At 42.9% G+C, this 26882-nt stretch overlaps 2 protein-coding genes across 2 annotated transcripts in view; both read left to right on the forward strand.

The window, feature by feature from the left end:
* The window catches only part of RHBDL3 (rhomboid like 3), a 187530-nt gene extending 168423 nt beyond the window's left edge, over nt 1-19107 (forward strand). Inside the window, exons 8-10 of the mRNA XM_056849074.1 lie at nt 3208-3308; nt 17969-18029; nt 18776-19107. Coding sequence (XP_056705052.1) covers nt 3208-3308; nt 17969-18029; nt 18776-19047 — 434 coding nt within the window. The 3' untranslated portion in view covers nt 19048-19107. The remainder of the gene's footprint in view (nt 1-3207; nt 3309-17968; nt 18030-18775) is intronic.
* CD63 (CD63 molecule) overlaps nt 1-26882 on the forward strand; it is a 207942-nt gene that overhangs the window by 98527 nt on the left and 82533 nt on the right. The gene's annotated exons all lie outside the window — the stretch shown is intronic.

Below are 26882 nucleotides of genomic sequence, written 5' to 3' on the forward strand. Positions count from 1 at the left end.
CCTGCCCTAATGCTATGTACCATTTACATGTAGGCTTGCAAAATGATTTGCAAACTTTTTGTGCTGTTTTGCCCTCTCACCAACCCTGTGAAGGTCACCGATTCTCCCCTTAGCTGAGGAAAAGGGTGCTAAGTATATTTTATTAAAGATTCCATAAGGAATCTGTGGTAGGACTTGGGTGATTTTACCCTTGCAAAGGAAAAGATACAGGTTGCCCTATAGGGGGAAAAACAGCTGGAGGGGGCTATTTTGAGAGGCAAATTAATAGTAGTTAAGCCAACACTGGAGAGGCCTGCCTCAGATCCTGTGGCCCTGTTGCCGCCTCTCTCTGCCTGACCTACCACAGTGTTGTTGTGAGGGGAGGGGAATGGAGGATGGGAGAGTGATACACTGTCTTTGCTCTTCTTGAAGGAAGGGTGGGATAAAAATGAGATAGGAAGCATTTTGTGAGGGGAAATGGCCTGCCTCTGCCTACCAACCATTCCTTCCTACTTGACTGAAACTTCCAGCTTTTGTTGAAGCCACCCAGGAAAAACTACACTATCTCAGAGAGGCTATAACACCCTGTCTCTTGTCATCTCTCCTTTCTAGCACTGGACCAGCTCATTTGTCTATATCATCTGCTCTTCGCTTCCTATCTGACTTGTCAGCTTCAGGCTTTTGGAAAGAAGCCCAATCCCCCTCTATACAGGAGCACTACAAAGTCTCAGACATTGATTGCATCCCCAAGATGTTGCTACAATTCAGATAATGACTGTGAAGTAGCTGGCTAGTGGCAAATACGGCATGATACCCATAATTATCAGAATAGTTACTGAACCAGCTCCTCTCTCAAGCTGTTCCTGAGGATCCCCTATCAACATCCATTTTGGATTGAAGTGGGAGGGGAAGGAAAGAAAGTCATGCACCACTGATGGAAATCCCTTTGGTCAGTGGAAATTCTTGATGAATCCAGGCCAGTGTCCTATATATAGACATGTTGGGTGCCTAGATGAGTCCTGCTTGAGGGCTGGCCTGGTTTCCCAACAAATTTCCGCTGACCAAAAACATTTCTGTCTATGGAGCACAACTACATTGCTCCCCCCTCCCACTGCAATCCAAAATGACCCCTGAAAAGCATGATTTCCTGTCATTTAGGCATAACCTGTTCATGAAGGAAGGAAACTCTGAGGTATTCAGCAAAATGACATATGCTTTTAGAATAACCATAACCTCCACAGACTGAAAGATGTACATTCAGTCTGTCCTTACATTGCCATGGAGTCCTGGCACAGAGGAACTATTTGCTTGGGTCTAAATGGGAAGATGAGCGAACCTCAAGGAAAGTTCATCTAATTTCCCTTGGCACATATTCTCTAAAGCCAGTTTTATTTGTTTTCAAAACTTGTACATTAAAAGAAATTACAAATTAAAATTTTATATAGTATCTTACCTGCATTCATATATATTTCACAATAAAACACACAAGCACAATACAGTCACAATACCAATCTATACCAATAATTTAGCCCAAAATAGCTCTTCCCCCAAGATGGAATGTGGTTTTCCTGTACAGTGCCTTTCAATTCCTTGCTGCTTCAGAAAGATGTGAAAAAAGATGTGAAAAAAGGAAGAATGTATGAAAGAAATGGTGGTGGTGGGAATAAGTGAGAAAGGAAGAAATTATAGAAGGAGGAGAAAACATGCCCTCCCCCATGTTCCATATCACCCCTATGACCTGCTGGGGGGGATGCCCTCACAAGTTAGAGGACTCTAGGAGAGATGGAATTTGCTTTGGAAGATACAGTCCTAATTCCCCCTCCACCATAGTTGACTGTTAACCAAATTAGAGTGCCTCCACTTTAGTTGGGGGAATTAGCATGGAGATGGAGCCTTGCGAGAGGTTGGGTAACCAGTATCTTTGCAGCCTTGTTACAGGGATAAGCCCTTATGGAAAACTCCCAATAAAGAAGCAGTTTGTTCCAAATGAAATGGAATTTTATTGTAAAATATTGTTAAGCACACAAAATAGCACACATGTGCAATTCATACAAGAGCTCAGAAGAAAAGGGTGGAGGGGTGGGATTCTCGAGTTAGGGTTCGGGTGATAATTACCGATCTTGAAGAATGACATCTGAGTGAAAGCAGCACTGTAGACTTGTTAACATCCAGGATCTTTTGAAAGCAAAGTGAGATACCTTACACACAAGTAAGGGGTGAGTGTTTGGATCCAAAGACACACACACACTATGAATGCCATAAGGGGTAATATTTATACCCCTAAATGAGTCTTGAGGCAATATGAGATAACTGGCAAAGGAAAGCTTTACCAGGGACAAAAAACTTGATTGCTCCTCTGGAGTCTAAAACAAAGAGAGGGGTAGAAGATTGATGTGTGTCATTCAAGTGAATGTCTGAGTGATTGCTTTGATTAATTGCTGGTGGTTGCTCTGTATAGACATTAGAATGTGGGGAAATGTCAGAGGGGTTTTCTCAGGTTGGGTGTGAGTCAGACCAGAGGTATTTGATTCAATCTCCTTTGAATGCTTGATGACAGTTGAGGGGCATCAGATAAGTCAAAGTATAGCTGAAGGGTTCCATTTCGCTATCATGGCTAATAGCCCTTGATTGGTCTACCTGCCATACATTTCCCTATGCTTTTTATAAGCCATGGAAAATAAAATTGTATTTTCTGTGCTGGGACAATGGCTGGGACCCAGTGCAAATATTTTGCTTGTGCTAGAGCTCTTGTGCAGGTAGAAATGCAACAAAAAGACCACAGTAACCCCTTGTGCTAAGTCAACAGTATCCCCACTTGTGCTTCTGCATTCACAAGATCTAGTGCAACCAATTGCAAAGCGCTATTATATTTATATTGTATTTTGGTCACATTATGAGAAGGCAAGAGTCACTAGAAAAGATAGTCATGCTAGGAAAAGTTGAGGGCAGCAGGAAAAGAGGAAGACCCAACAAGAGATGGATTGACTCAATAAAAGTCAGTGTTTCTTTTCAGCCAAAGTGCTAGCATGGTTACAGGCATGGAGATGTCCTGGAACAATCAAGTAACAGGAGAGCAATTATTGCACAATACATCGATGATCTGGAAGAGTCCTTCCTCCCCACCCCCCAATACTGCTAGCCTGCATCAGTTAAGACATGAGAAAGGAGGGAGAACATTTGTTCAGTATGATTTGTGTAGTCAAAGTCTTCTCTTTCTCTTTCCCTAAGGATCTTTGGCAGTGTCTGTTGCTGATATGACTGCACCTGTCGTGGGCTCCTCTGGTGGGGTGTATGCCCTTATATCTGCCCACCTAGCCAACATAGTAATGGTAAGTGCTGCAATAAGTAGTGATGTAGTAGGGATGTGTGAGTGGGAAGCAGAACAGTTGGTTTTTGTACTATTCGTTGAACCTGGAGATGTTTGTGTCACAGCTGAACTGGCATTTTGAATCCAACCTGACCAAATATCATCAGCATCCGGTTATACTGTATTTATTAATTCCTTTTCATTGAGCTGCCTCTGATCATGAGCAGCTGTGCAAAGGCCTCACATATTTATGTTTAAAATGATTGCATTCTTATGATGATTCATAATTTAATCTGGATAGGGAACCAAGCCTGATTTTACCACAGGCTTGGATGCAGTACTCTGAACATACAGCTACACAACAGATGGAAAATAGTTTAACGTCATTCCTTCACCTTAGGGATGCCTGGAAATTGTAAAAATGTACAGGTGGTATGGATTTTTGACAGAATAGTATTTGTACAGTTCTGATATAATGAAGCCAATGGAGAGGATTGGATGGACTAGGTCTAGTGCGGGAGATCTGCTCTCTCTACAGGAGAAGGGCAGTTGAAGCAGGAGTGTAGCATCCAGTCAAACATATTAAGCCTGGATCATTTGTACATTCAGCACCCTGGACAGATCACAGCCTCCCTTTTATCCTCCTTGACCTGTTTGCCTCTCTCAGGTTGTTTCACTGCTGGAGGATCTTCTGACCTGCTCTTATTACCACTGCAAACGTAAAAACATTCCCAGCGGCGGTGATGCTTCTCCATAGAAATTTACCTCATGCATTCCCCTTCCACGTTCCATCTACCACCCTGTCACCACTGGGAGGCTTTTAGCTGTTTTTTTAAAATTATTATCAGTAGTTGGTATATCACTAATAATATATTAAGACTATAGCAATATACCAGGTAGCAATAATGGTGGAATGGTGGTCTGAAAGCAGCACTGTGAAGTAGCTGTGGAGATTATCTTTCTCGGGGCGTCCAGAGAATGTCGATGAGAGTATTATTTGCTCCCGTGGTGGGAGACCAAACTGACAGGTTCTGTGCAGACTTTTGATCTGCAAGTTTTTGATACCATTGAGATCAGAATGGTAAAGCTAGCTTTGTCTTTCCCCCCAGGTTTTGGAATTCGGTAAACCTGAACCCGAAATTTACCGAAATGGCTTTTCCCCGGCTTATTTTTGGTTCAGGTTTATTGATATGCACAGTCCTAATCCTGGCTTGCCATATAGGACCCAGCTGCCTCTCCAGCAGCTCATGCTTAGTGTATTGTCTCTGCTGGCTAGTAGAACTTGGAGATGAAGTCGTGGGGAATTCTAGCTCTTATTCTGACCTCTAACTGCCACCTCTGCCACCAACCATCCCTGGTTGGTTGAGAATTGTTGGTGACTTGACTTTTATGTATGGATCAACTACTGACACATCTAGTTTGGACCTCAGATTAGTTTTCTTCTTGTTGTTCTGCCCTTGGCCTTGTTCTCTCCATCAGTTTAAACGTTATTAGCTGGTAAAATCACACACATCACAGACACATGTACTGAGTTTACTTATTTTAGTAACATTCACATGTTCCAGATGTTAATTTTTTTATTGGGGCAAACACTGTTGGTGAGCTCATGTACCCAACCTCTGACTAAACCAGGCAAACTGCCCGATACTTGACAGATTGTCCCTTCTTTTCCATCGTGTCAAGTGAAAGCTTGCCCAGTCATTTTAATTCAAGTTTATGTGCTACACCAAAATGCCCCCATGAAGCATGTTCCACATAGACAATAATTTCACACGTCCTTGTTTGAGGATATACAGAGTAGCATCAGTCCAACACAGGACTACAAGTTCCTGTCCAGGTCTAAGGAGGGAAAAAATCCAGGTAAAGGCAAATAACTTTCAAAAAGTTGTTCAGGCACTTTCAGCCCATGTAGGAATAAATCATAGAATCATAGAGGTGGAAGGGACCACCAGGGCCATCAAGTCCAACCCCCTGCACAATGCAGGAAATTCACAACTACCTCCCCCCTCCCCACCCCTAGTGACCAGAAGATGGCCAAGATGCCCTCCCTCTCATCATCTGCCTAAGGTCACAGAATCAGCATTGCTGACAGATGGCCATCTAACCTCTTCTTAAAAAACCTCCAGGGAAGGAGAGCTTACAACCTCCCAAGGAAGCCTGTTCCACTGAGGAACCACTCTAACTGTTAGAAAATTCTTTCTAATGTCTAGACGGAAACTCTTTTGATTTAATTTCAACCCGTTGGTTCTGGTCCGACCGTCTTGAGCAACAGAAAACAACTCGGCACCCTCCTCTATATGACAGCCCTTCAAGTACTTGAACATGGTTATCATATCCCCTCTGTCTTCTCCTCTTCTCCTAAACATACCCAGCTCCTTCAACCTTTCCTCATAGGACTTGGTCTCCAGACCCCTCACCATCTTTGTTGCCCTTCTCTGGACACGTTCCAGCTTGTCTACATCTTTCTTAAATTGTGGTGCCCAAAACTGAACACAGTACTCTAGTTGAGGTCTAACCAGAGCAGAGTAAAGCGATACCATCACTTCACGTGATCTGGACACTATACTTCTGTTGATGCAGCCCAACACTGAGTTTGCCTTTTTAGTTACAGCATCACACTCCTGACTCATGTTCAGTGTTTGGTCTACTAAGACCCCAAGATCCTTTTCACACACACTACTGCTCAAACAAGTCTCCCCCATCCTATAATTATGCATTTGATTTTTCCTACCTAAATGCAGAACTTTACATTTGTCTTTGTTGAAGTGCATTTTATTAGTTCTAGCCCATTTCTCCAGCCTGTCAAGATCATCCTGCATCTTGGCTCTGTCTTCTACTGTATTTGCTACCCCTCCCAATTTAGTATCATCTGCAAATTTAATAAGCACCCCCCTCTATTCCTTCATCCAAATCATTTATAAAGATGTTGAACAACACAGGGTCCAGCACTGATCCCTGAGGAACTCCACTAGTCACTTCTCTCCAAGTGGATGAGGAACCATTAACTAGCACTCTTTGGGTACGATCTGTCAACCAGTTGCAGATCAATCTAACAATAATAGGATCTAACCCATATTTTCCCAATTTGTCAACTAGAATACTATGTAGAATCAGTGGGAATCAGTGGGAAACAGGTTAGCAGACAGATTATGTAGATCTGGCATCCCGGCTAGACTACAGTTATTATATGTGAATCACTGTGTCAGATTTAAGTTTTCTTCCAAAACAGCCTTTGTTTGCCTGCCTGCCAGTCTCTCTCTCATTTATATCTTGCCCTTCCTCAAGGGTGCACAGAACAGCATTATGTAGTTCCCTTTAACCTCACAATAAACCTGGGAGGTAGGTTAACTGTGTGTGTGGAGGTCATTGGCTCAGTGAGCTTCATGACTTGAGTTGGGGTTCCAACCCAATCCTAGTTTTCTAACCACTACACCACACTAGGGGTTCTCCTGCAGGCTCCCAGCAAGGGCACACCGAACCTCCTTAGCATCTTCTCATGTTTGTGGTTTTTCTGTTTTTTCTTACTTCATGCTGATGAAGGGGATTCTTGCATGAGGAGAAAGATTATTTATATTTGCTGTTGCATTCAGGACAATGTTCATAGTCCGGTTTTGTTTGCTTGGTTTTTTCTTGTTGCGGGAGGAGGGATTTCCTTGGCTCCTTTTTATTTTTCCATATGCCTTTGAGTAACTGAAAGAAATAAAACTGTCCTCACTTGCAGAATGAAATGTTCCTGAATATAAATACTCAGAGACTGAGCAATAAGGCATTTCACCCGAAGAGAAGTAATGTGTGTGTGTGTGTGTGTGTGTGTTTTCGAACCAAAATGCATGAAAACGAAAGAGTGGAAGAGAAAATACAATATTTAGCAATGGCATCTAGAGCCTACTCACAACATATCTGTGAAGAACAGGACAAAGGAAAATGGGTTTATTTTTCCTTATATAGATTGAATTTTTGCAATGGCTAGGATGATTTATAGACAAAGCCTACATGTTACATTTTAAGACACAGATGGGAACGTTAGTTAATGAAATTTAGCTCGTTGCTGAATCACTAGCCCGAGGGCACATCTGCATGGTAGTCTGAGATTTGTCAAGTTTATACCCGATGCACAACTGAGCCCTGTTGCCCATAGATGTTGGTGCCCAGCTCTTCTGCCTTGCTGATAGACCACAGAGGGCAACGTAGTGTGCTTTGAGCCTGTGTGTGAAGTCAGGTCCATGCCTTCTTTCACTTCTGGTTTAGTGTTATGGCACTGATGGGAAAATGGGTGCTGTCGTACTAGGGCGTCCTAAATGTGACATCCAGTAGTATTTTTATTAATATTTTATTATTTTAAAGTTATGTGCAAATGTAGCAGAATAACACTTCTCAACCTTAGCCCATCTCTCCGTAACATTTTTACATTTATTACAGTAATTTAAAAGTCAGCATCATCAGTAGCACTCTGAAATCCAGATTCTTGATTTATGTTCCTTCCAAAGCAAATGTGAACAACTCATTTTTATCTTAAATGTATCAATGGAAATTCTGACCTTTCTCAGTATTCTATATAACCAAGTTATTTTCTCTATTACTTCCACATTCCAGATTCTGATTAACCTTTTAAATATATATCTGTAAATTTTCAGGTTTTTTCAGAGTTGAGATAAATAGCTGTTCCAAATGGATAAAATCCTGCTCCTCTGTTTTTGTAAACATCACCTTGACTTCCTCTCCTAAATCAAAAACAGGGAGATACTGTTGCCAAAAGCCTCTTAAGTACGAATAGCTCACATCATCTCTACCAATTCAAGGTGTTGCTTTTGTCCTTTAATGCCCTACATGGCTTGGGACCGGGGTTTCCGAAGAACCATCTTCTCCCACACATTCTTGCCCAGGAATTAAGGTCACAGGGAGAGGCCCTCCTGACTGTTCCATCACCAGAGAAGCTCTTCTGGTGGGTACATGAGAGAAAGCCTTTTTAGTGGCAGCCCCAAAATTATGGAATAACCTCCCCAGGGAGGTGTGCCTGACCTCCTCACTTTCAATCTTTAGAAAACAACTTTATTTAGGACAGCTTTATTTAGGACAGTGTTAGATTAGTTTAGGGTTTTTTTCCCTAGTTATTGTAAATTGTGGTTTTAATTTGTGTTTTTAAAATATATTTTATGTAATTCCATGTTTTTATTCTGCTTATATCGTAAACCACCTTGAGTTTTGGAAGGCAGAAAGGCAGCCAATAATTATTTTAAATAAATAATATAAATAAATAGCAACTATGTTCTCATTTTGAAACAGGCCCACCACATGCACATACAAGTTGCCTTTCTATGTTATCCTTTTCAACAAATACCTTCTTCTATTATCATAATCTTTCTTAATTTTCATGAAGTTGTAATAGTTTATTCAAGACTCCTTCTTTGTTATGGAAGCAGAAGAATATAACCCATTGTTCCAGGAATACTTATAAGAGCACCTGGGGGGTGGGCAAAGCTCCATAGGAGCTGGCGTGACCCCATACCGGTGTAGATGCCCATTTAACCCAGGATAATGGGTGCTTATGCCGTCCCGGGTGGCACACATGCCAGCACCTGGGCGTCCCAGATCAACACGGCACTCTGCCACCGCAGCTGCCACACTGGGACCTAAATCCCAGGGCACAGGCCACGCCAGTATTAGGGGGTGTTCCTGGGGCATTCCACGGGACAGAGCTGACGTTAGTCAGCCTCCTAAGCCCTTTTGCCCCAGGAATGCCCCCTTAAGCTGCAACGGGGCTGTGCCACCTTTTTCAGTGGCGCAGCATCACTGTTTGCAATGGGGCATTTCCCCCCCCCTTTTTTTCTTTTTTGTATTTCTAAAAAAGCTTTTTTTTTACTGAAGCAGTTGTGAAGCAGGAACAAATACTAGGGCTTCAACTGTACATGAATGTGTGCACACCAATGTGAAATTTGTAAATATATACATATTAATACAGCCAGCACATATACAATGCACATAAACATTAATTTTTTTCATATCTAGGTTTTTGCATATAGATTCATTTATTTGTTATATTTTGCTCAGTTAGCTCTTTGCCCTTCCTACTTTATAACCCTTTAAGGAGCAAAGTACAGAAGCCAAGAAAAACCCAACCATGTGAAGCAATCCAGTGTAATTAAACTATGCTCATTAAGAACATGTTAACATATTCCTGCATAAACCAGAAGTGAATAGGTATCAGGAATGTGGTGGATCAGTTATTAAATGTATTCTTTTTTTAGATCCATATCTAGCTGCTTTACCTGTTTGTTTTGTTACTGTAAATGCCAATAAAGGTTCTGTATTCTATTAAATGTATATTGGCCTGAACCAGAACCAAATTGTCACAACTGAATCCAACCTGGAACTGAACCAAAAAGTTTAATCATTAGCTTCCTTGGTTGTCAACAACTGTAGTTAAGGGTCAGTCCTCTTGCCAGCCCAACCTCCAACAATGAACTCTGGGAATATTCTAAGCCCTGTATCTCATTCAGAATCTATCTCCAGTTGTGGTCTTCATGAGTGTTTTTAAGGCATCCGTTGGATAGTCTGCAGACATCAGTGAGAGCCAGAAGAAATCGGACCACTAAAGAAAAGCCCCTTGTCGTGTGTTTATTTGTCTTATGCCCAGGTTCCCTGGAGACTTTGAACTAGACACGCATGCCACTGAATTCAGTGCACATCTAATTACACTTCTGTGGTGTTTGTTTTCCTCCATAGATTTTTCTTTTCTTTTTGGTGCAGCTCTTTCTTTAGATTAAAACTCTTCTATCGGGAACAGAAAAGGGAAGATATTTGAATGAAGCTATAAAAGTGTCAGGGGTTGAACAGTAGAACCCATCTAACCCATGTGCATGAATGTGTGCACACCAGTGTGAAATTTGTAAATATATACATATTTATACAGCCCGCACATATACAATGCACATAAACATTAATTTTTTTCATATCTAGGTTTTTGCATATAGATTCATTTATTTGTTATATTTTGCTCAGTTAGCTCTCACCTTTTCCCATATACAACATTCAGAACAAATGCTTACTGCATATTACACAGTCCTCCCATCCTGTTTGGGTCTACCACATTGGTCAAATGTTCAGCGCAGGTTGCATGGTCAGAACTCAGTTCCCAGGAATGCGGGGCCCCAATTGGGATCAGGACTATGGCACCTAGGATTGCCAGGTCCCTCTTCCCCACCGGCAGGAGATTTTTGGGGCAAAGCCTGAGAAGGGTGGGGTTTGGGGAGGGGAGGGACTTCAATGCCATAGAGTCCAAATGCCAAAGCAGCCATTTTCTCCAGGTGATCTGCTATCTATCAGCTGGAGATCACTTATAATAGCAGGAGATCTCCAGCTAGTACTTGGTGGTTGGCAACCCTAATGGCATTATTTTCCTCACCATCTTACAGAGCTGCTGTTTGCCCTATTGGGGAAACTTATGTGTTATCATGTGCAGCCCCAATTGCAGGCCTAGAGCCTGAGAAGATTGATATCTCTGACTGTGACACTAAGAAAAATATAGAAGTTGTTTCCTGTTCTATTGGCATCTCATCCTTCAACCTTTTGCATTTGTGTGTATGGGAATGATTTTTTTTATATACTCTAGTAGGTTTTACAGCTATGGCATGCTTACAGTGGTTTATGAGAAAGAGAACGGAAACCTAGTTTCCAGTGGTGTAGCTATACTGGTCAGCTGCAGCAAAAACAAAAGAAATAACCTGTATCTCAGGTGTCCGCCAACACCTTTTCTGGTGCCCGGCAAGTGTTTTTAGAAACTGGGTGGGGCCGGGTGGGGCTTCTGGCTACTGGAGATTTGATTGGTTGTGCAGATTTTTGTAAACGTTGCTTGAGCAGCTGCTGCCACCACAACACAAGGATCTTCACTGTGTGACTGAAAGTAAGCTGGGGCCAAAACTAGGACTTAAGTACATACAATGCACCCCGCCCAGGCATTCTCAGCTGTTCTTGCTTCCAAAGCCATAAATCTTACACCAGATCCAGAAGTTGTATCTGTAGCAAGTCATGCTCAGTAAACCTCCTGTCCCTGAAAAGAGCCAGAAATGTGCTTCTTCAAGTAGATTCAAGTCTCCAGCTTCTGTGGGCCGACAGAGATCTCGCTCACGGTCAAGGTCTGTGGATAGCAGCAATTGAAGTATAAGTTGCCCTGGGGACTCTTAAAACCATACTTGCTAAAATTATGGTAAGTAAGTGTCTTCTCGAGCAGAGAATGAATGAGGGAGGGAGTGGGACTTAACAGCCTTGTATATGTGGACCACAGAAGTTATCAAACTAATTGTATTGTCTTTTTGATAATCTTTACTGCTCACTTCATTCAGTCAGAAGTGTATAACTTTGTGTATGTTGGTAGAGCGTTTTACAAGGAACTAATCTTTTGTATTTTAAAAAATATGACTTCTGAACTTTTAGTTCTAGGTGTATTCTAGTAATTGGCATTTCAGGGTTTTCAGGGTTTGGAATTGGTTACTGAGCTCTATTCTGGCTGTTAATAAAACTTTATTTCCGAAAGAAAGAAAAAGAGAGACAGTGTGGTGTAGTGGTTAAGAGCGGTGGATAATATAGAGAACTGGATTTGATTCCCCATTTCTCCACATGAGCAGCGGACTCTAATCTGGTGAACCGGGTTCCCCACTCCTCCACATGAAGCCGGCTGGGTGACCTTGGGTCAGTCACAGTTCTCTCTGAACTCTCTCAGCCCCACCTACCTCACAAGGTGTCTGTTGTGGGTAGGGTTACCAGGTCGCCACCGGCAGGAGGTTTTTGGGACGGAGGATGAGGAGGGTGGGGTTTGGGGATGGGAGGGACTTCAGTGCCATAGAGTCCAATTGCCAAAGTGGCCATTTTCTCCAATGAACTCATCTCTATTGGCTGGAGATCAGTTATAATAGCAGGAAATCTTCAGCTAGTACCTGGAGATTGGTAACCCTAGTTGTGGAGTGGGGAAGGTGATTGTAAGTTGCTTTGAGACTCGTTAAAGGAAGAGAAAAGCAGGGTATAAAAACCAACTGTTCTTTTTATTATTCATATATGCCTGCTGGCAGCTGGTTCTACCTTCTGCAGCAGCCATTTTATGGCAGCCATTTTGTGGCTGCACCCATAGGGTTGCCAGGTCCCTCTTCGCCACTGGTGGAAGGTTTTTGGGGCGGAACCTGGGGAGGGTGGGGTTTGGGGAGGGTAGGGACTTCAATGCCATAGAGTCCAATTGCCAAAGTGGCCATTTTCTCCAGGTGAAGAGATTTCTATTGGCTGGAGATCAGTTGTAATAGCAGGAGATCTCCAGCCACCACCTGGAGTTTGGCAACCCCATGCACCCACTATGCTGCATCAAATTCCCAAAGATACCTGCAGGCTCAGAAAGGTTGGAGACCCCTGCAGTAGCTCCTTGAAGACAAACATGTTTATCCTAACATAAGCTTTTGTAGGCTTGAGTCCATCCCATCAGATGCAGCAAATTCTCCTCACTGCATCAGACAAAATGGGCTCAAGACCATGAATGCTTCTGCTATAATAAATGTGTCAGTCTTTAATGTGGTGGAGGAGATATATATATATATTGGTAAACCAGGATTGGAAACTTTAACAAAAGTATGCTGTTGAGGTCTGATTCATGCTTCAAAAAATCTTTGTTAGTTTTCCCAGATCCATTGAAATGTGGGGTAGGCAACAGGCTTATCTTAAGATCAGGTCCTACTTCTTGGCATCGCCTAGTAACGAGGGCACCCAGAGAACAAATGGATTTCTGTTGGAGAGGAAAAGAGCAGTGGATTTTTCAAGTCTCAGTACATGTTCTTTAAATATATTGAGGTCACTAACCTGGAATTTAGCTGCCTTTTCTGTTATGCTTTACTCAGTACCTATTGCTTCTTTAGCATTACAATGTCTGTCCTACTGGCCTGTTTTTTTAGATATTTTATGTGTGTTAGAATATTTATATATATTTAAATCTATATGTCACCATAGAAGAAAGTTTTTTGGAATCCCAACATTACAAAGCAGAGCAAAGTCTCAGCTGGCTTAGAACAGATGTGCCACTTTATCAAAGACACTTATGGCCGTGATCACAGTGTGCAGTTCTAAACTGTTTTTGAAGATCGCTTGATACATCTTGTCTGTAGAAGTTGAGAGGGGAAAAGAATAGAGGTTGTGTATATTTTCACTGGGGGGAAAAGTCTGTGGATAAATTGTGGTGGAAAGCAAAGTATGTTTTTCTCGTGGATATTAAAAAGTTAAAGGCTTGAAACTAATGATTGAATCCTAGATTGGTTCTTGTAGGTTATCTGGGCTGTGTAACCGTGGTCTTGGTATTTTCTTTCCTGACGTTTCGCCCGCAGCTGTGGCAGGCATCTTCAGAGGAGTCACACTGAAGGACAGTGTCTCTCAGTGTCAAGTGTGTAGGAATATATAGTCAGAAGGGGGTTGGGTTTGAGCTGAGTCATTGTCCTGCAAAGTATTAAAGGTAATGTGCAAATCATTGTCCTGTAAGTATCAAGATAATGTGCTAATGAGGGTGTGGTATGTTAATGTGGAACCATTGTGTCCTGAAGTGATCTGTTATCCTAGAATCCTAGATTGCTACTGTCATTTAGACTGAAATTAAAATGTGGTGAATTTGGGTGCTGCTTTTCAGTATAATTCATAGGCAAAATTCTGTTAAGTACAAAATTAAATTGCAAAGGCATGAACATGTAAGTGGCCAAAACTATGGAAATATACACTTGAGCAAGCAAGGGAAGAAAATTAGTCAATTTGGCAGTTTGGACATTTGTTTATTTCTAGCCATGTACTTCTATTCTGTCCCAACCTGGAGGCCCTGGCTAGCCCGATCTCATCAGAGAAACCACCTCTGGCAAACCACTTCTGTTAGTCTCTTGCCTTGAAAACCCCATAAGAGGTTGCCATAAGTAGGTTGCGATTTGATGGCATTTTTCACACATGCACGCACACACACACATTTATTCTGCACTTAATGGCAGAGAGTTGGGGAGTGAGCAGTTGCCATATCACCTCTCTCTTTCTCAAGTATCAGATACTGATTCTACAAATGATCACTATCAGCTGGTCTATCTGTGATTCTGAGAATCTGTTTGGATCCCAACAGCAAAAAACAGTCACACGGACTACCAATATGGATTGGGGCTACAGTGCTGGGAAAAGGGGTGAGCTCTGATCAGGGGAAAAAAAACATGCTTCTTTAATTCTCAAGAAGGAAGGAAAACAGGAATAATGCAAGGACCTGTGATGTATATATTGTATACATTACAATGGAACAGTTCCTCCCTGTGATATTAGCGTGAGTTGGTTTCGTCTCATATGGTGGAATCCACACTGGGTTCTGTTTGTTACTTAGAATTCTACACTGTGGGGTTTTCCACCCACTTGCCTTACTCCTGATTTTCTTGGAATTGGTTTGGGCATGCTTCTTCCACATGTCTGCTGTCCCTCTGCATTTTCACAGTTGTGGAATGAGTTTATTTTCTTCCGCACATGGCTTAAAGAATCAGGATTTTCAAGGGAGGGTGTGGTCACAGCACCCCCCTTTTTTAAAAGAGCCCTAAAATATTAATATATGGATATAGTGTTGTAATGATAGTTTAAGCAGGTTCTTTGAATTCCAACCATGGAAGGCACTAGAGACTTACTTAAAAAATTAAAGCTGGGAATTCAGAGAACCTTCTTAAACTATCATTATAACACTATATTGATATTTTAGGACTTTTTAAAAATCAAAACGGAAACCACTCATCTGGGGTAAGTGGTTTGACAATGATGACGAGTCCAATAATTGAAAAGTGACTGGAGGTGGTTGGGAGTGGGCGGGACAAAGAAAGTCGACAAACATTAAGCATGAGGAAAAAGCTGACTCAAAATTGGCTTCCAGAAAAAGATGGAGATAAAAGAAGTTTCAAAAGAACCGGGGGGAAACCCAGAGAAAAACAAACAAAAATGCAGTGGAAACTGAAGGCACAAAAATATATGCGCAAGTCAGGGGATAAACCAACACAGTATTGGGCCAGAACCTAGGGCAAAACCCAGGCAGAAAAGCCCTGCATAAGCTCCCTTGTTGTGAAACCAGTTGCTCTCATCCCTGTATGAAATGGATGTTGTTTTGAACATGCCCATCTCTGCTGTGTGAACCTAAGAGCAGAAACCTGAGTGTGAACCATATTTCTGACTTGCAGGCAAAAGGAAACATAAATCCTTAACACAGCTAGGGGGAGGCTTTCCAATTGGGAAACTTCCCCAGCACCACACCTGGATCAATTTTTACAGCTAAATTACATATCTGGGGAGCAAAATGTACAGTGCTCAATTAAAGAATATTTTTCTGCATTGGAAAATTGTGTCAATGGAAAACCTTATTTGTTTCTTTAGCTGGAGTTTCCTACTTGGGTCTCATTCATACAATAATTGCTGTGCCTGTTCCAGCAGCCCTGGCCTTTTCCTGGTTATGTTTTCATGAGGTCATCCCTATGGCTGGCAGCAGTTTTCATGATCAAGACAACTTGGGGTGGGGGAACCACAGAAGGTTCATCGGAGCGGCTGCTAGCTGGATCCACAGTTTCCGTTCATCTATATAATCTCATGCCCAGGACAAGCTAGGATTGTTCCTGCAGGCATTTTGTGAACCACCTTTGCTTATTAACTTTGTGTGCAAATATTGAATATGTGATTTAAGTGTGTGCTGAGCAGGCAGATAGATAAGAGAACAAAGAACTTAACTACGTCTGCAGGGACACAATTTAGATTATCCGTATGCTCAACTCCCTTGCCGCAGCTGTTTGCAGGGCACCTGATCTTTCTAGTTTCCGGCGCCAAGCCAAGATTCCTTTGTTCGCTCAGGCTGAGTTTGTGACTGTGCGTGCGCTGCACATGGGTTCACTGAATGTGGCTGTATAGTTGCTGAATTGTTCAGATTTGGGATCCTGCATGGATTTTATCCTTCCCCGTCTTTCTTCCTTGAGATCTGAGTTGTGTCCTCTAAACTTTACATGCTGCAGAAGTTTCAGCAAGCTTTCTGCTAGAAGGATATCGATGCTTATTTATTGATCCTCTGCTGCTTCTTCCCTGAGCGGCATAAAGTCTTTCCAGTTTCCTGCTTGGGAAACCATAGTCCTTCCTGCAGGTTCTCCTTTTTCTTTCAAACGTAGAAGTTGATAGGAAAGAAACAAAATAGGGTTACCCTGGAGTTCTTCGGGAATTATAGCTGATCTCCAGACCAGAGAGATCAGTTTCCCTGGAGAAAATGGCAGCTTCAGAGGGAGAACTCTGTGGCATCACATCCTTACTGAACTCATTCCCCTCCCCACAAACCACCCCCAAATCTCCAGGAGTTTCCCAAGCTGGAGGTGGCAACCCTAGCAGCTTGTAGAAGGAGCAGCATCTGCATGTGCTGTTGCTTTCAGACTTTGGCACAATCATTGTTCTGTCTGCATAATCAGATTGAATAAGGTCAGAAAAGGGGCTATAAGGAAGGCTTTGGCGTGGGAGGCAGAAGTCTCCAGCTGGAATCCCTGTTTTACTGCACGGATCATCAGCACGTTTTCCCCCGCAGTCCTCCTGGTATAAAATGGTGGCCTCCCAACTTCCTTACACTGATGTTGGTTGGATAAAAGCTGTAAAGTTTATGAGGTGTACCCCTCTACCTTGCCGGCTGTTGTGATGGCCACTAGCTTAGGCCTGATTTCTGATGCAGTGGCGGAATGCTGAGGTGCCTTTCACAGGCTGCTGGTGTTCATTTTTTAACTATTGATAACATGCTGTGGGACAATTACGTTTTCCTAGTAGGTCTTTCACCCAAAAAGGAGAGACGCTTTTAAGCCACTTCAAAATAGACTATTGCAAAGTGAACATAGCACACAACTGGTGGAGTGGTGTGTGTGTGAGTGTGTGCCGTCAAGTCACAGCTGATTTATGGTGACCTTGTAGGGTTTTCAAGGCGAGAGATGTTCAGAGGTGGTTTGCCATTGCCTGCCTCCGTGTGGATTGAGGGAGTTCTAAGAGAACTGTGACTGTCCCAAGGTCACCCAGCAGGCTTTATGTGGAGGAGTGAGGAATCAAACCCAGTTCTCCAGATTAGATTAGAATCTGCCTTTGGCAATTGGCAGCTGTGAGATTACTTTTTAGTGTGAGGACAGGGTGTTACAAATATACACAAGTGCCGTTATGTTCCCTGTGAAATGTTGGTGGGGAGTGTGAGGATCCCAACCTGACATCCCCTCCTCTCCTACTGCATGCTTTTCACCCAGACGCTTAACTACAGCAACGATCAGAGAGACTGAAATCAGTATCAAATGGAACGGACTAAAAAAAATGTTATTATGCAGTCTTATGTAATGCAAAGGTGATTAAGCTGGGACTCCCACCCTCCTTCACTGTCCATATCTTTGTGTGTTCAACATCGCCCTCTTCTGGCCAGCAGAGCTGCTGGATAAAGAAGCAGAAGAAACTGATTGACTCAAGAAAGCTAATCCTTAATTTTATTTCTCGGTGCCGTTAAGCATGAGAATGGCAAAGGCTACAAAAGGTGGAGCAAAGCTACTCTGTTCTCGCTGTGGGTGGGGGGGAGCACCAACTCCTTGATATTCAGATCTGCTTCCAAATTCCTGGCATATGAAAAGTTTAATTAGGCTAGGGTTGTTGTTTTTTGTCTCCTTTTCCCAGAACTGGTCTGGAATGAAGTGCCAATTCAAGCTGTTGCGCATGGCTGTGGCCTTGATCTGTAGTAAGTATCCTCATACATTTGACACACATGAAATCCCGCTTTGTTTCCCTCTTTCTCATTAGTGCACCTGCTAGCTCCAAGGTTATTTTGGTCCTAGTCTTTCCTTAAATCAGAGACTTGACGGCTGGAGTTTGTTAGCGGCAAAATGCTGTCTGCCTTGGGAAGCAGAGCCTCAGTTCCAGCATTCGTATTCCCGATCCAGTCATAAGAGAAGCCCACTTTTTGTACTCATTGGGCGAAAACGCACAGTCACTTTAGCCTCCTTTATTCCTTGTTTCAGCCAGGATTAAGCCAGGATTGAACGCATGTTCGGAGAAAACGCATGTGTTTGATCCTGGCTGAATCCTGGCTGAAACGGAATAAAGGAGGCTAAAGCAACCACGTGTTTTCGCCCATTATCTTATTAGGACATAACTGACTGATTCAGGATACAGGGCTGCCTCTAAAAAATGACATCCACCCTGCCAATTTCCCATTGTTTTCTTCCATAATGTAAAGTAACAGTTACTCTGCACTGTTATACCATCACCCTGTATATTTATCTGCCCTGATCTGTGTCAAAGAGTAACATGCAACATGATGCCATCACAGTCTGAGATAAGTGCACATGCATATTTTGAAAGAGGAGCAGCCCCTTGTTTTGACAAGGGTGCCATTTGGGGCAGAAGCCCTTTGATGCACCTAATGCAAGTCTGGAGATAGCTTGAAATGGGCTAATCTGGTGTCTTGTTTCTTCTCCCCTCCAGTGAGCTTTGAATTTGGAAGAGCCGTATGGCTGAGGTTCTACCCATCCGCCTATCCTCCATGTCCACACCCAAGTTTCGTCGCCCACCTTGGTGGGGTAGCGGTCGGAATCACCCTAGGTGTGGTCATCTTAAGGAACTATGAGCAAAGACTCCAAGACCAGTCCTTATGGTGGATCTTTGTGTCCATGTATATGGTATTTGTTCTCTTTGCCATCTTCTGGAACATTTTCGCCTACAGTCTGTTGGACCTGAAACTACCTCCACCTCCTTGAGAGTCTCAGCTAAGGACCTGTAAAGAACAAATTGATGACTTCCTTCTGGCAGCTCCATTGGAAAGAGGATTTATTTGAGGATTTATTTTTGTATGAATATTACTGGATATAAGCAAATCTTATCTTCTGGAAAGGCACATAAGAGGGAAGTATACTGCACATCAGCAATGTGACCATATTACTGAAAACGTTTGCTTAGATGATGGGTGGTCAAGAGAACTTGCTTGGACAAATTTTGTGCACAGAGATTTACAGGTACCACTGTAAGAGCCTAGCCTTGTATCTCTTCGCTCCGGCTACTGGCTTGGTGCTGGTCTTCTGTCGAGTCCTATATCGGTATAACTGGGCACTTACTATCACGTACTCGTGAACGTTAATGCACACAGTGAAATTCTGTTTGGATTGAATACATTTCCCCAGGTTGGTGGTGTTATGGCCGGAAGTTGCTGAGCCCATGGCAAATGGTTTATTTTCCTAAGTGGGGGAATGCCCAGGGTGGGAACATGACAGGTGTTTCTTCCATTGTGATTGGAAGTTTACAAGCCCCCATCAGACCCCAGGGAGAAAAGTCTCCCTTTCTTCAGCAAATGAGGTAGTTCATTGGCTTGCTTTTCACTGGCAGCCTGGACTGCTCTGTGATGCTACTGCTGGTGCCCAATGAACCTGGAAAGTTCATGAAGGCTGGTCTGTTACAGGGAGGCTTTTCCATAAACGTTTCCCAAGGCATCAGCAAACATGGGTTCTTAGGCAGTGGCAGAAGCCAATTTTCAACTGAAGGATAAACCAAATAGATTTTTTGATGGTGCTTTAACGAGGTTGCTAAATACATATTTGATTTGATTTATATACAATTTTTGGCTGGGTTTTTGTTCCTAGAAGCAAACCACTTTGGAGGCTTTGGGCAGACCGGTTGTTTTGGGTATTTCGTTGACAATCATGTTATTCTCTTCCCCCCCCCCCTTATTGTTTCTTGGGCATTCTAAAGCAGCATCTGCTCTATTATCAGAAAGGGGTTGCCAGATCTCTTGTTTTAAAGATGCTATTCCAGAAAGTCACACCCCTGTAGAACCTAACGAATTCATCTGAATTGCTGTGCACTCTATAGAACATAGATCACTGCTACATGGTAGTGTTTTTATTTTTTCAGATTTCGATATTACGTATATGAAAAAGGTGTGGCACTCTTCTAACAAAACCTCTGCTCTGTTCTTGTTTAAAAAAAATTGGATGTGGTTTTTTGTTTTGTGGAAGTAGCCAAGCCAGGAGCTGCTTTCCTCAGGATAAAAGATCTGTCTGGCAATGGTACCTCAGCTGCAGCCTGATTTTCAGGGCCAAGTTACACGTTACACTGGAGATCCATGTTCAGATACCCAGAAGTGGTAATGGAGCTTCAAAAGGCTTCTTGTGGGAAGGCGAGGGTGTGGATGTGGTGCTGGGGAAGCAGGGGTTAACTCTTCCCCCTGCCATTTTCCCCCTTTGGAAATGCCCCTCTCACTGCTTCTTAAAGCCCAAAGGGGAAGAGGGAAAAAGATGGACTTCCACCATCAGATGTAGTTTGTCCTAAGGCAGTAAACCTCAATCTGGGCTTGCCACTTCAGTCAGCTGGTGGAAGCTCATATAGTTTAATGCTTCCAATGCAAGGGATTTCCTGCCAATAGAAAATTAGCATTCCAGGGGGAAGATAACAACTAGCTAGTACCGTTTTCCCTGATGTCTGATTTCTGACCTGAAGGGAATTCTTTGTAGAGATGCAACCCAGGGGCAGCTTTTATAAAAAGAAGCCTTTAACCATGTGAGAGACCCTGAGCAAGGAAGTTTCATCAGGTACAAAGATGGCGGTGGTGGTGATGATTGTTAAAGAACAAGAGCTTAGAAAATTCAGAATGTCATGCTGAAACTACCAAAATCCACACATGCAATAAATTAATGATAATGCAAAGTACACCAGAATGAAGATTGTGAAATACCAAATTGTTGATGGTTGCAAATTACCCCCTTGTCCCATCTAGAACACAGTGAACACACCAAAAAATGCATCGCATCCCGGCCCAAAAAGGTCATTAGACCTGGGAGACGGAAAAATTCTTCTTCCTTTAGCTTTTCTTCTGAAATATCTCAAATATCCATCTCTCTTTTCACTGTTCTGCTTTGTCTTGCTCTGTCCCTCAACACTTCGAAAGCAGGTAAAAATTTCATCAGATGCTGGATGCCCTCTGAAATGGCGGGGGAAGGTACTGCCAACTCCATATTACATATTAGCATACTTTCTGGAAAATAGGGGAACCACAAAGATGCCATTCATTTTTTTCATTAAGATATGGGCAGTATCCTGCAGCAATCCTGCTTAAATCATTGCTTTATTATGTTCCGTGAAACATAGCAGTTACACAGAGCTGAAATCTGACCATTCGGAGCAGGCTGGCCTGTTGTAAGAAGAAAACCGGAATTCTGAAATTCTCCTGCCTGTGTTTTGACTTTGCTGCTGCAGAGTTTACCGACTACTTGTCTACCAAAGGCAAACTTACACATTTGAATGATCTCAACATGGTCTGGCATAATTCTCATTAATCCAATGAGTTTATGTCAAATCCATTCTTCTGTTGTGGATTTTCCTTCTCACACAAGCCTAAAGCTTCAGATTTTTGAGCACTGTTGTGTCCACAGGTGAAAAAGAAGGGGGGATAACACTAAAAAAATTTCCCTGTGACTTTGAATTTACATTCACCTCTGAGCTATTTTATATTAATGAAATGTCCATCCTTACGAAAGGCATGGTGAGGGATGGGGAGGGACATCTCTGCACAGCAGGGAACTCTGAGGAGAAGAATCAAGCAGTGGGGGCTGGGGCATATTGTGAGGAGCCATTTTTGTCCCATCACAACACTGTCCTCATATGTGAGGTTTATTTTTCTCTGGGGGTGGGGGGGGCATTCACTTTCATGGGAGAAAGTAAAAGGTTGCCCTCAGGCATCATGGGAGTGTGTCTCCCCCATGGCTGGGAAGAGGGACATATTGAACCTTCCTCTTCACTGTATTCCAAATTACAGCCCATTTATTTTGCCCCGTAGAACGAAGGGCCAAACTAGACAGGAGAGCTAGTTTGCTCTGATCATGAAGAAAAGGGGGAGATGGAAAGCTTGTTTTTTAACAGTGAAAGAAGCGCATGGATGATGAATGCAGAATCCTGACCCAACATTCACCTGCAGATTATCTCACCACACTGTGTTTCTTCCACGTGCGTTTTCTCTTCAGCTGCTATTGGAAATGATTTTGGTGGAGTGAGGAGTGCTTGGGGAAGAGATTGGGAGGAAGTTACCAGCAGGCGTGAGGAGTGTTGAAGCCTCTACCCTGAGAAATCCTTTTTGCTTTTAAAACTGGCTGTCCCTGCCCCTTCCTTGAGGCATATTAAATGCATGGATCTTTCACCTCCTTGTGTAGCTTGACCCTTAATAAGAGTAATTGAAAACCAAAGCTGGCCTCGTATCTGCCTAGCCCTTTCCTGAGATCTGTTTATTGCTCTTGCTACAGACTGAATCCATAACTTGACTGTTTCATGTATAGTTAGGTTTTCATTGCTATGCATCATGATCACTAATAGGCTAGAGAAGACATAAAAAGTGTGCTGCACCACAGGTGGCAGCAAAAGGAATGGATGTGGATAAGTATTTGTTGTTGATAAGAGGGTGGCATTAAACCTCCAGTGCCAACCAAGCTATTACCCAAGCGATCCCTCCTACATGACAAGGAGGTCACATCTGGCCAACAGGGGGGTCACATCTGGATTGTGTGTGGCAGAATGCCTTAGTGAATATGGACCTACAGTCTGTGCTGTGATAGAGACTCAATAGGTAACCGGAAACCAGAATTTGAAAAACTTGCACAGAAAAACAGTTTAAATGAGGCTTTCAGAACGCCAGCCATGTGAGCACGTGGTCATGGCCTTTCCCCCCAAAAGTGTAACCTTTATGACACTCACTTTTGAGATGTCAAGATCAGTCCTCGTTATCCCAGATGAGGAGATAAGTATTCTGGTCAAGAAACAGACTTGTATGACCATTCTTCCATATATATATTTTTAAAGATCTTGCATTCAGAATACTAGATGGCAGGGTTAAGTGTAGCCCTATCTTCTCCCTGACGGGCCAGTTTTCTAGCTGTTGGGAATTTTTCCTTGTTATGGAAGAACATTAAGTCATGTGACCTCCCCCCTGCAAACTGATGTGGCAAATTCTAGGGTTCAGCTCCTTATCTGCTGTTTATGAGAATTAGGCCTTGATCCTGCAGCAACTTGAGTAATCTGGCTTTGGACTCTAATAAACATTTTCCATGTCAGCGATTAGAAGTGATACCTGCTGCCCTGCCTTGTATTCTGCTCTCCACCATAGCAAAGGGCATGGATCAAGGGCAATACGGTAACCCGTTCATTGCACTCTTTCCCATTGCATAGGCTGTTCAATATAACAGCCTTTAGTACAATGCAGCTATCTAACTCAGTTGCCTTTTTTTTTTTTTTTACAAATTAATATTCTGCAAGACTGTTGAATAAAAGCTAAGTACGGCTTAAGTATTTCTCCTGTCAAATCACCCAAGACATAGAGGCAGTTCTGAGTTAAGCGGCCTCTTAAATTCACCCAGTCATTCCAGGATATTGCCTCTCCAATGAGTGATTAGAGGATAAATTTCTCTCTTACCTCCAGGTGTCCTTGCTAGCTTAAAACATTGCAGTGCCTGAGATTCTTGTAGATTAATTGCAACTTGCAATGAGTCTTAAACTCTTCATGGAACAGTCATTGTGCTCATCTCGGGTACTGCCGCACTTACCCTGTATGGAACTATATTTAGTCATTAAAATGCTCTCAGCTAGGGAGACGGTGCTGGTTTAAAGCCTAGCAAATGCACCCTTTTTAAGCCAGTCTTATCTTTAGATGAGATTTGGATGATGAGCACACTGCCAGAAAATGCTACCAGATTTGCTCTTTTCTGTTTAATGAAGCATTTACAGCCATGAGTTTAAAGAGCAGGCTAATGGGTAGGTGCTGAAAGAGACCGTGGCACAGCTCCTACAGGGACATCTGCTGGCCAAGTGCAGAGGATATTCGTGTAGCAATTCTTTCTAACGGCTATGCTGTCAAATCTGAAACGTGATTTTTTAAAATGACTGCAGGCTTCTTTCTGCATTTGATTCATTTCCCCACATAGGCTGAAAGTGATGTTATTAAACTTTGTTATGGGTACCTTAAGGTTAGGTTTTTCTTTAATTGATCTGGGCAGGAAATGCATCCCTGCATACACTAAAGGTGTGCTATAGTTCTCCCACCCCTTCATGCCGCTGCAGAGAGCCAGCTGGTACATGCTGTAGGCACAAAAACTTTGGCTATGTGGAGCAGGGCTGCCACAAACCCCTTGAAAGAGATCCCTATTGGGGCCACCTTCAAGCCAAATTACATGTGCAAACAAATTACATGAGCTGCCTGCCTCATGCACCTCCTAGCTGGCCAAGGGACCCTAGAAGTTTGCCCCTCAGGGAGTTGGCTTTTATTTGCTGACTTTCTCCACCACTTAAGGAAGAATAAAATCGGCTTTCAGTCGCCTTCTTTTTTCCTCCCCACAACAGACACCTGAGAGAGCTCCAAGAGAACTGTGACTAACCCAAGGTCACCCAGCAGGCTTCATGTGGAGGAGTGGGGAAACCAACCCGGTTCACCAGATTAGAGCCCACCTCTCCAAACCACCGCTCTTAACCACTACACCACGCTGGCCATGTCCCTGCTTCTGTACTGTAAAGTCATAATGCTTTTCTTAACCACCTGGGTGCAAATGTGGGGAGCTGCAGCAAGTTATGGCTCTTGTGCTGTTTTTGCTGCAGCAGCAGCCATAACTGCAGCTTGACCACAGCAACATCCCAATAATTGGTCGTTTAAATGTTTCTATTGCAGACCAAGTTTTCCACTGGAGGCTGCCCAAAAGGTGGGCTTGGTGGGACACTGTGCACGCACCAGGAATTTCTTGGCAGTTTCTCCTTGCATTGCCGAGGGGAGTGATGTTGAAAAAAATCTCATAAGATTTTATGCTCAGCTCACGTTGCTTCAGGTTTCAACATGACTTTGATGATGTGACTTCTAAGTCATCTTTTACAATCACACAGTGTTTGAACCAAAAGCTGCTGGCAGCTCCTAAGAGCAATTAACTAATTAGTTAAAGATGCCTGACATCTTTATCCTGGGCCTCTGTGATCCTACAATAGCATGCATAGGGCATCCTTTGGGCCCAGGAACAGCTTTATGAACACAAAAATGGAAAGAAACTGCAGCACTGAGTGGCACTGCCCTCCCAGTGGCCCTGCCTAGAATGTCCTGGGAAATCAAGCAAGGCCTATTGACACTTTTCCATCACCTGTCAACCTCACCTCTGCTATCCAAAACCCTTGAGAGAATGCAGCTACACCAATGTCAATCTCAATCATGAGGTACTGGTGAGTCAAATGCCGACGTGTCACTGATGGATATGGTTGGAGGGCAGATGATAACAGCAACTTTTGCTAACCTTAAGCAGGTAAGCTGCAGTACTGCAGTCCAAGCTCTGCTCCCAACCTGAATTCGATCCTGACGGAAGTCGGTTTCAGGTAGGCAGCTCAAGGTTGACTCAGTCTTCCACCCTTCTGAGATGGGTAAAATGAGTACCCAGCTTGCTGGGGGTAAAGTGTAGAGGACTGGGGAAGGCAATGGCAAACCACCTCCTAAACAGAGTCTGCCTAGTAAATGTTGTAATGTGACATCACCCCCATAGGTCAGTAATGACCTGGTACTTGCACAGGGGACTACCTTTACCTTTAAGCAGGTCTGGGGTTGATCAGTGCCTGGATGGAAGAAAGGCAGGAGGTAACTGTAATAAATATGCAGAATTAGTTCTCTCCTTTTTGACAATTATTCTGCCTTCAACGAGCTGTGAGGTTGTAAAAAACGTCTTCATGCTGCCAACTGCAAAGACCTTTGCATCGGTACAGGACAGACGTAAGTACTATGTTGGAAATATGAAGACAAAGACTCAGCGATTCAGTCATGTCACAAACGGAAGCAAAACAAAAGCAAACTTGCTTGAAGGTAAATGTGTTTTAATACCATCATTACTCACTGGTTTCTAATCAGAGAAAGTTGTTTGCAGAGGCTCTGTAAAATCCCCCTACACACATTTGTATCACAGAGTGCTTTACAAGACAAGACACACAGAATTTCACAGGCAGGATTTGTGGAACAAAAGACACACTATTTTTAGCAAAATGTATTAAGTCACTGTCTCCCCACAGCATCTATTCCATTTACAGCTAATGCCAGATTTATGAAGCTTTTCTTTCTCTCACTTGCACAATTAGTACCTTTCTAGGTTGTTAACCGTTCAAGCACCCAACGATGTAACGCTGCCTTAAAAAAAGAAAAAGCCGAACAGAACATGCTTTCCCATCAAGGGCTAGTCGAACAAAATGGTGCATTCAAAGTAGCCTGCTGTAAGGAGTTTCCAAATATTTTTCTATCTTGTACATACTGTATAGTTTTGTTCTAACATTTATTTGTGCACAGAGTCCATTAAAGGCTAGTCAGTTTTTCTTTCTGTTAAAAATATGGATGTTAATGTAAACATGCCAAAAAAAGCCTTGTAAAGGGGATGGGTTATGTTTTACAAATACAACTATAATTAAATAATTAACTATTTTTGACGACAGTATGATCTGATTTGAACTCTAGGTCAGACCGCTGCTTCGGACCTACATAGTCTAGCAGAAGTGAGGTGTGTTCAAATACGAGACACTGCAGGCCGATCCCTTTGCTGTGTTAGGGCTT

Source organism: Euleptes europaea, chromosome 1 (genome assembly GCF_029931775.1).
Source record: "Euleptes europaea isolate rEulEur1 chromosome 1, rEulEur1.hap1, whole genome shotgun sequence".
Lineage (NCBI taxonomy): Eukaryota > Metazoa > Chordata > Lepidosauria > Squamata > Sphaerodactylidae > Euleptes > Euleptes europaea.